The 11,041-nt window shown below is 34.3% G+C and overlaps 1 protein-coding gene across 1 annotated transcript; it reads right to left on the bottom strand.

Annotated features, from left to right (window-relative positions):
• Window positions 1-280: 280 nt before the first annotated feature.
• LOC105622588 (protein MON2 homolog) lies at window positions 281-9,759 on the bottom strand. The gene is made up of 15 exons (XM_012204004.1): window positions 9,637-9,759; window positions 7,026-7,157; window positions 6,759-6,941; window positions 6,422-6,658; window positions 6,162-6,287; window positions 5,748-5,945; window positions 5,427-5,676; window positions 5,104-5,257; window positions 4,139-4,381; window positions 3,764-4,050; window positions 1,350-3,681; window positions 1,076-1,260; window positions 745-988; window positions 531-613; window positions 281-450 (listed from the first exon to the last, which is right to left on the bottom strand). The coding sequence occupies exons 1-15, from the start codon at window positions 9,757-9,759 to the stop codon at window positions 281-283; spliced, it is 4,947 nt and encodes a 1,648-aa protein (XP_012059394.1).
• Between the last annotated feature and the right edge of the window lie 1,282 nt (window positions 9,760-11,041).

Here is an 11,041-nt window from a genome sequence, read left to right as displayed (position 1 = left end):
AAAGCGTAATTATGTGGCAAACTTATTATCCATCTATAAATGTATTCAGAGCTATTAGTATTATCTGTATCATTTTACCTTCATTGTTTATTAGACATAAAAGGATGGAATGACACGAATAGTGCTAATAGCATCTGTCCGAACATACTTTGTATTACATCAGGAAATCGTTACTCTCACATTTATTTTATCACGCATCAGAACGTTACACAAAAAAATTATTCATTCTATACTTCAACTTTTAGTGCAAATCCGTAGTGAAAAGAAAAGAATGTATTGGTCAAACGCCATTAGGGGTTGGCGTACTATGAATCGGTGCCCGTAATAAATCGTGATATTGTAACAGAGCCTCTCGCAAGGACCTAGACACTTGACCAGAAGTAGTCGCAATCGTGCATTCTACTAAGCATGGATATAATCCAATCAGCTGCTCCCATACTGATCTTTCAACTGAAGTATAAACAATGGTTTATTAATACCTATAAATGCGATATTATTTTATATAAAATAAATGAGAAATAAAAATGTACCTTTATTGGGAGGTGCTTTTTTGAGCGATATTACGAGAGTGGCAACGGCTTTCAGAACAAATGATATTTCTGACAACCTGTACCTAGAAAAGTTCTCTATAATAAGTACTTAAAATAAAACGTGCATTTCGGATAAAATATTTATCGAAGTGAAAGATCCATTAAAATAACATTAAATTATTTACAATTTGTTAAAAGGCTTCGACACTATTACCTAGGCAAAGGGCACTTTCCATTCCGTCTCTCGCTTTCAATATAACGTCGTAAAACTTCTTGAAATCTGTGCAGAAGAGCTGTAACTGCCAAACGTCCAGCAATTCCACCTTCGTCACTTTCCGAACTCTTTTTAGGACTATTTTGCGTATCATTGTCCAATCCATCTAACAGAGAAAATTGCAACAAAGTCTCGAAACAAGTTTTCGCGAATTCTTCCCGTAACTTTGTTTCTGCTCCATTTTCTGTGGAAGAAAAAAGATAATACTCTCTCTTGAAGAAATATTTAATATAAGAAGAGTTTTTGTAAAAAGTTTAAATATTATATGTACCAATATTTGCTGTAGTGGCCGAATGTATAGAACCTTTATTTAATAACATAACGACTCTCAGTATAAATTGATGAGGTATATGCTGAGAATGCGGTAATACTTCGTCTCTCAATAACTCCATAACCTGACAATCTACTGCCTCATCAGCCTGAATCTCTTCCACTCCTCGTTCTACATTCAGTACACTGAAATTGACCGACCAAATTCATTTCTTATGTTGTCGAAATAATAAGATAAAGAATCTGCTGTGAATTCATCAGAGACAACAATTTACCTTTTAGGAAACAAGAAATCGTCCAGAGTGCTCGCGAGCTCAAGCCACATGCTCTGGAATTGCTCGGGATATTTTCTGGCAAGCGGTAGTCCAGTGTGCAAGACGGCTAAGAGACTAGTCACGGCCAGTTTCCATGTGGTCGCGGATGGGCATGCGTATTTCATGGCTAATGGTACGTGTAACGCTTCTACAATATACTTCAGCACTTGACCATCGATTACGGCCATTTCATGCGCAGTCTTCTGATATAAATTCACTACCATCGACAGAGCTTTTTCGCCAAATGGAACGTAATTCATTGTGATCCAATCAGCGGACACACCTCTTACCTGAGAGATGTGTTTCGTGGGTATTTTACCATATGTTGGGGCTTCGCACGCCAGCTTCGAGAAACTTAGCAATTGAAGAAATATCAATACAATCATCGTGCGTAAATTGTCAGGACCGTTTAATGCTTCTTTTTGCAGAAGTTCCATAGAATGTAACACTTCGTCTTGTAAATGAGTGAGAACTACATCGGGCATTGATGGCAAGATGTACGGCGTTGATTCGCCGTGTACTGGAACAGCCACTGCATTCTTCAGGACAATACATAATTTTTGCAAATCAGAACCAATGAATTTGTTTCTAATGTGCTGAAAAACGCCTGGGAATATATGCATGAGCGCAGTTAGAAATGCCTGAGATGGCACGTAAGGATCAGTGTCACCTTCTTGTGGTGGTGCAGTACTCTCCATCCCAATATTGAGCCATACGCGCCATGTTACTGTCCATAAGCTTTCCGAATCGTTTGACTGAATCACTTCAGTGTTGTCGCTTCCCTTCGGTTGAAAGAGAATCTCTTGAAATGATTTCAGTGCCGCTAATGATACCTCATTGTTTTTACTAAGCGCAGAATTCTCAATAAATTCGAGGAGCAATGACCATGCTCTCGGAAAGTCTCCTAACATTTGCAACAGTTGACGTTTCGTATTAAATACTCTAGCTACGCCGCTTAACGTTAAAACCTGCGTTTCCGCCCATTGCTTTTGTGCTGTATTTCTACTGTGATGAATAAGTATGTTTCCACTAGTATCGACTTTTTCGCTGCTAGCTGAATTTGACAAACTTCTTACTTTATCTAATAGTGGAAATAATACTTGCCAGAGCACAGCTTGCCACGTAGGTTGATGCAGAAGACTACCGTGTGCAGATATGGTTGAGAATAGAGTTTGACTCGCTGATTTACGTACAGCGGGTCGCGAATCGACGCATAAATCTCCCAATCTTGCATAGAGACACATCCAGAGTTTATCAAACGATGGCATGTTTGTCGTACCGGGAAAATCGGGAAATACCGATGACGAATCTCCACGCAAGCAAATACATAATTTTTCTTGATTCTGATAGAAATAGTCACTTATGTTCCACATTAGACCGACAGCTGTGAGCGAAATATTTAATTCTTGTGTCTGCGATCCAAATTTAGCGGCTGTATCGACGCATAGTGGAAGACATCGCCAAGGCATAACTGGTAAAAAATCGGTTACAACTAACTGTAAACATTGAAAAGCTATACGCACTAAAGCTTCCCCATGATGATCGGAAACTGCTCCTATAATACCGAGGACTAAGGGCCAACCATGATATAATGTTTCCCCAGCACCATGAAGTACTTGCAAAACGCATTCTAACTGTCGCTGTCTAACGTCTCCATGACGTACGGATGATAACTCGGACAATGGTCCTAATAGTAATGTTTGTAATTTCTGATTATCGCGAAGTGGTTGCGGATATTTATGCTGAAGAGCCATCTTGACAAGATACGTAATTGCTTCCACGCCCCATTCTCTCATACGAATGTGCGGATGCTGACATACTTCCAATAAATGATTTGTTAATGGTCTCCAAAGCACTTCCACACGTGATAAGTTTACTAAGCCTGTCTCTAGAAGTTTAGCAACCGCAAACAGGGAAGGTTCACGATTAGAATACGCTAGTTCCATAGCCTCATGGCTCAGTTTACACAGAGCATCTATCAAATGATGCAAGGCAACGTCATCAAGGTGCTGACTGCTCTCGAATAATCTACTAAGCATAGCGCTGAGTACAGGTAGATCTGCCATAACCGCGTTTGTTAACACGGCGTTTGGATCAGCTGCGGTTCTTCCAGCTTTCAACGATCCGCCAGTAGAAGGTTTTAGACCAAGTATCCAAACAAGATGTTGAAGAGTAGTAAGTACCAAATGCCATGCGCTACCAAGTATACTACCGTAACAATGGGCTAATGATAATAGTGCTCGCATGCATTGCAAATTTTTCGCAGTCAACATGACGGGACCTTGATGAGCACCTGGATGTAATTAATATGATAAAAGATTAATCGCATAATAATAAGATGTATGTAATTAATTATGAGCGAATTACTGTCTTACCAATTGGTAAAGATGCCGTTGGTAGTGGCGTACCAACGGCTACTACTTGTTGCCTATAATCAGGTTCGCCTATTGTCAAGTTGTATTGAGTTGAATCTTGCTGTCTCGCGATTGGTATGCCTTGAGGTGCATTGTACAGTACAGTCAAGGCATAATTAGGTGGTAGAGATGCTTTACATATTGCAGTAATAAAAGCATCACGTGGCGCTTGCAAATCTAATTGACCGCAAAGAGACGCGAAAGTTTGAATTGCTTTTAAAACATTTTCTGTTGCCGATTCGTCCGTGCTGCAAATTCACAGATACGTTTGTATTCACTCCATATTTTTTGTCTATTACATACAATAATAATTTATGACTGCTGGCATCTATTAACCTGGCATCTATTAACGGGCTGAGAGCTGCCAATAAACCGCACCAACTAGAGTTCAGTAATTGTACATGAAGCTTTTGTTCGGATTCACTCGGTTGATAGATCTGATTTTCGTTATTATCGTCTTTTAATCCATTTATAGCCAATGCGATCGATCTTATGATGTCTAATAAACATGCATAAGCTATGCTGATGCCATAACCGATTGGTATTTGTGGCGGTTCGACCTTGTCCAACATTTCCAAACTAGAATAATCATTTGTTATCATCAATCTTTAATGCTATTATCATGAAAAAAAATATAAAGTCACTATTAGTATTACCAACTGTACTCTTTTAAGAATGTATTCTTTTCGAGGTCGGAAAAGCATACTCTTATTTTTCACTTATTGTACTCTTTTTAGAGAAATAAGACAAATAATTTAAAAAATTACTTAATATTTAAATTTATTATTTAAAAAAAATTATGCTTGGCTTGTATAAAGGCTGTGATTCACCAATTTAAAGATATAGTTCTTTTCTCATGTAATAGTATTTAACAAATAATATTATTTTAAAGAAAATTAATATTTTTTAATATTTTTGGAAATGTTTATTCTATCATTCTTTAATAGCGAATACTGATTACGGTTATTGTAATATAGCTTTGTATTCACAATTCTCAATGTCCCCTTACACTATCACAAATGACTCCATATTATTATAATATAAAATAATCATGAACAGATTAATAATTTTTTCATATTTAATTAGAATTATATTATGATCTATTGTATTATGATATCTGATTAATTTGCATATATTTAAAATATAAGAGTTATATAAAATATAAGAGTTATAACATTTTCAAAAAAGAAATCTTCAAATCAATTAAATAGTTATAATTACAAAATTTATTCAACTTTTTTTTCTGTCATGACAATTCATAGTGATCCTAACATTGATATGATTAACATTATAATGCTTACTAAGTTGGCTTAGCTTGTCCGCTTGTAAATGTTGCTACTACTGGTAACCAAATACCACGTGAATAAAAACCGGGTTGAGGCGATACGCCAGGTCCGACAGGCATTCCTGTGAATAATGGTGCACCTGTGCTTTGAGGTATAGTTGTACTTGATGCTGTTAAAAATAAAGAATTGTATGTATCCCAGAAAAATATACACACATTTTGGATATGATAATAAAAATGTAGTACTTTGCCATAAATTTGAACAAAAACCTATTAAAAGTACAACAGATAACACATTAATTTTATAATCATTCAAGACGTAATGTAATATATCTGTACCTGTTTGATTCATCATCATGTGTGGATTTACAAAAAGGCTATGTACATATGCACCTAAGCTATTAACAATATCTTGAAAAATATTTGTAGCGTGTGGTTTCAAATCGTAACATTCGCAGAAGTTTGTCAGCAAATCTGCTTGAACTGTCATTTTGTGCAAAACTTCCAATGCTAAAGCTCTCTGCCATGTAGGTTTGTCAGGATCCAAAAACTTTACAATTAAAGATAAAAATATTTCACATTCTGTCACCTAAAATAACAGAGTGTCATTTATACTGATAAATATAAATTATTACCATGTATAAATTCCGATATATTTACCAATAAGGAATGGTATTTCTGTATTAAAATCGACACAACTCGCAATAGCCTCATACTAATAGGAAAATAAGGTTTATCTAAAGGTGTAGCTTGTTGCAAAGACGCTGGTACTGAATTACGATACTTGATGTTAGGCGAAAACAATTTTATCACAAGTGCACATACTCTTTCCTTCAATAAGAAGCTAAACTCTAAATGCTAAAAAATTATATTTTTATAATTATATATTTATAAATATGTATATTATATATATAATTCTTTTACACACACGCGCGCGCGCGCGCGCACACACACACACACACACACACACACACACACACACACACACACACACACACACACAATATATAAAATAGAAAGATCCTGTTAAAATATAATTTTCCTATTCTTAAAAATATAAATTTTCTCATTTACTTTAAAGAAAACTGATGAAAAGTTTGTTAAAACCGACTCTAGCAATTCCAAACCAAAAGTTCTTGTCATTTCAGTGATGCCTATTAGCCAATATGGTTGATCAGCATTCACCAATTGTACTAGATCCTAAAACCAAATGTACATAAATGTACACAAAACAATATACACAAATATATATAATTTACACAAAGAAGTAAATCATAATTATATTTCATGAAGTTACATAAATACACAAGTATTATATATAAATAACAAAACACCTGAAACATTAAATATGCATCTGCAGCACAAGGACCAAGACCTTTAGGCGCTTGATTCGTTGGAATTTTTAATTCCTCTAAATTTACTTCATCAGATTCTAGCTGATCAGAACTTTGCTCATCTTCGGCAACTACTCTTTCAAATACCAAAGATACTAGTTGTCTTACAGTAGCACCGGCTGTATTTATCGTTGTACAATCTTTTGTGAAATGTAACCGAAAACAAAGCACCAAATTCTGGAAAGATGTTGAGTAAAGTAATTTTGAGCAAAGTATAATGAAAATGTTATTGAAAAAAATGATAAAAAATAAAATTTATATACAAATGAATCCTTACTCTTGCCAGGGTATCTCCATGTACCACGGCATTACTTGTAAGTAATAATGTTACAGTCTGCAAAACTTTAACTTCTTCTGTACCTGATTCCATTAACAACCACAAAGCATCTGTAATATATCGAGCACCTTTCTGATCCACTGCTTGTTGCGTTATTAACCTTTGCATCATGCTTAAGCAAAACTAGAAAATACCATAAAGATTTATATAGCACACATTACAAGATTTTTTTTACTAAAGATAATGTGTAAACATCGCTTTTAATACCTTGATGATTTTTATGTCTTTACTCTCACAACCTTGAACTATAGGATAAAGTATTTGATTTACAATATAATATATTGGTGTCCCTGGGTTATTTGAGGCTGTTCTTAATTTTGCGATTCCTTCCTCGCATGACTGTAACAAATACATATTATAATATAATCACTATAAATTTAAAAAGCGAGGATGTATTGTCCCAAATGAGACACTCCTCTGACTGAACTGAAACTTTACAGGTAATATTCACTGTTAAAAATTTCATGAAATTTAATATACTTTTAAGTTTGAAAACACAATTTGAATTTAATTTCATGACATTACATTAAATTTAATATATTTATAACTGAAAAGTATACTTGTGTACATGCACATGAAATATTTCTTATAAAAATTTATAAAATTTAATGTACACGTTCATTACATTTAAATAACTACTTAATTTTAATCTTAAATTTCAATTAAATCATTCATTACTTTTAATTTCGTTCATAACTATGAGCTTCATTTACAATAAAGGAAGCTCGTAGTTATTTTTCTAACAGTGTTGTTATGATATATAATGATTATTTATGTGAAGATCCTATCGTCGGGTTTTCTAATTTGCTTCGCGTGTCGGATGCTTCTAGGCAGGAGAGATATAGGAAAAACCTTGTTTTACAAAGTCATTACGTAAGGGAGAGTGGGGGAATAATTCTTATTGTATGAAGTAGAAATAATATGTTATTTTTATTGTATGTAACAGAAATAATACATTATTTTTAAAATTTTTTGTGCATAACTTTTTAACGAATAACGAGTGATAAATGTTGGAAGTCACTCATGACCTTGACAACATATGCCAAAGTCTGTCAAACTCTCTCCATTGGCATATTTATCGTTACATTATTATATCAGAATAGTTAGTACAATTAGAAAAATAATAATAAACAATTCGTTAGAACTGTATAACGTAAAACACAATAAATAAAAAATAAGATCTATAACGATCAAAATTGGATTTTACTTCTTTAAATAATTCCCTGTGAATTTATATATCACATTTGTAGTCCTTCAAATTGCGCGTCGAATTTTTCAGACTTAGAAACGCAAATTACTATAGTATAATAGTAATATCACAAATTAAATTAATAACCAATTTAATAATTTGATGCTCAATTGGTGTCATTTAAAATGAGATCTCAATGTACTGAAAATTTGTAAATAAATTTATTGCGAAAAATATTATTTCGGTCGAGAATCAAACCTGGATCTCTAACATTCTATGCGAGCGTCCTAAACCTTTAGATGACCAAAGACTTAGTATTCTTTGCAATAATCGATATGTAGGAACATACGCATTTTTCAGGCAGTGTATAAACAATAATAAACGATTTATTTAAATCGTATAATGTGATATATCATATTACATAACATAAATGCGTTGTCGTTTTAATAAATCAAATATACATTTCGCAACTTCGGAAGAAGATTTATGACGTACTATTCAAAATTATTCGATGTTTCAGAATGAAATGTATATTCAATGAAATCTTTTATTTCAATTCAATTTTGTTCGATTAATATAACTTGCGATATAATGCATGATCTTTTTGAAGGTGTTGTTTGCAAGTATGATTTTGCAAATTCAATATATATATATATATATATATATATATATATATATATTGTAAATTCAATATATATATATATTTTCTAATAAAGTATTTTACAATAAAACAACTAAATAATCGAATTAAATACTTCCATAAGTGAGATGTTGATAAAGAAAACAAACAAACAAAAGATCTTGATAAAGAGGAAAAAAATTTAATGATAACAGTATCAGAGATATCTGCACTGACCTGTTACTTCACTTTTGTTATAAGAGATCTAATTCCTCATAATAATAAAATTTGGAATTTTTATCTTATATTTGTGAGATTATCCTTAAAACTGTCTCTAAAAATATCTAAAAATATAAGAATTGACTACATATATCGGCCATATTATCATCTTAAAATGACATTATCATCTTGAAATAAAAACGGACTATGAATACTAAAAATTAAAACATTAAAAATTAAAGATCGAATACATGGAAATTGTATCAAAAATAAATATAAAATATAAAAAGTAACAATAATAGTGATTATTAAATTCATTACAGTTACTATGTTGTTACGAAATAAAAAAGTAACATTGTTGCCAGTCTATCAAAAAAAAATAACAGTAATGGCGTTACAAGTAACTTTCATTCCTTAGTACATATATTAAATTTATTAAGGATAAAGGCCCCTATCCTTACCTTTGCACTAGAACCCCGAAAATCTTTTGCATGGCCCTGGCAAGTTATATAGTTATATAGATTTCTAACTTGTTTCCGAGTCGTAGCTTAATCTTCAAAGAGAAAAGAAACTTAATCAAGACCTAAATGGAAGCTTCAAGTTTCACGGTCCAACTAATGTAGGACTATGTTCAGAAACACTCAAATGCTTCTATGTGTCATTTTATTCTTGTTTAATGTTCAATAGATAAGGATAAGATGATACATAGGAGTGATGATACAGAGGGAGGCGGTCAGATGATATTTCTGAACGTAGCCTAGGATATATTAAGTGGTCTCGCGGTTACGTACCTCTTTGATTTGAGGGTACTTCTTCTTGGTCTCCGAAGCAAGTACTTTGAGATCCGACTGAAGGATCTCCAGGAACTTAGAGGCATTCTCCGGATTGCTGCCGATGGCGGCGGCGCTCGCCATCATTGACAATGCCACCGTTGCTCTTTTCTCTAGATCAGTACGAATTCCAGATGCGGGGGCATGACAGCTCGATGACAGCTACCGGACAGGAGGCTGAGCGCCACGGTGTTCAGTCGTCAGATGATGACCGAGTTTCGAATTAATACGCTTTGTCACACCGCTTGTCGGTGACGATGATAGCGAACAGGCAGCAATGGTTCATCGAAATCGTCTTCTCGAGTCGTCGCGCTCGCGGATCACATCGGGCGGGTCGTCGCGGACACCCGGAAACCGCGCGCAGATCACAGCTAACGCAACGTTTTTCTCGTTCGTATGCCCAAAATTCACGCTTTTTTAAATAATCCAAGTCCAATGAAGATCGATATAATACAAAATTCACGTAGTTACGATCTGGCCCAACTACGAGCCTCCCAACTGCTAACACAATTGACACCAATCAACACACAATTTGACACGATTCAACACTATTGACACAAACTCACAGACCACGTATGCAACAGCGCAGCGCTATTGCAGTTTGCATTGTCACCAATTGTCACTGGTCTAATAAGTCTAATTTCCATCGAGGAGAAAAGGCACATTTTCATGAGCCGTTTAAACCCAGATAGAAATTGGATTGGTGACTCTGATACTGGACAATGTGGGCACTGAATTATATTCATCAGAGAGAAACCTGAGAGAGGACATGACGGCCCAAAGTTTGTAATAATTTTTCCTTTCATAGCCTTCATTTATTTATTCTAATTGATTTTTAATTTTTGAAAAAAATATAATTTCTAGTCCGTATTCAAATACTATTTTATTTGAAATTCTACAGTACTAACGTGAACTATGTATTAAATACATGCTAACATCGTAAAAACGCTTGCCGAATGGATACAGGCTTCTCTATCTTTATAAAACGCACGGTCCCAAATTCTGAAAAAGACTGAAACTTTTTTTTTAAACGAAATTGTATGCGCTATCGGAAATCTGAAATTAAGAAGTTTATCGGATGATCTGAAAGCTCAAGACGATATGATAACACTAACTGAGAAGATCTGCTATATAATGATCTGTGTAATGATCGATGCTTAGTTGTGCCATCCCACACGCTTCCTAAAAAAGACTGAAATTTTTTGCGCGTAGCATTTATATACTACATATATTCGAAAGCATTGCGCTTATTGGCTGGCATGCGAGTGGTGGGGTTCTCCGTTTGACGGCTCATATAAATAGCGCGTAATTCACAGTTTCACACTTTTGCGACTCGAGCAGGGGACAGGAGTACGTCCTGTCATTT

Source organism: Atta cephalotes, assembly GCF_000143395.1.
Source record: "Atta cephalotes unplaced genomic scaffold scaffold00047, whole genome shotgun sequence".
NCBI lineage: Eukaryota > Metazoa > Arthropoda > Insecta > Hymenoptera > Formicidae > Atta > Atta cephalotes.
This window is presented reverse-complemented; position numbering and strand designations above follow the sequence as displayed.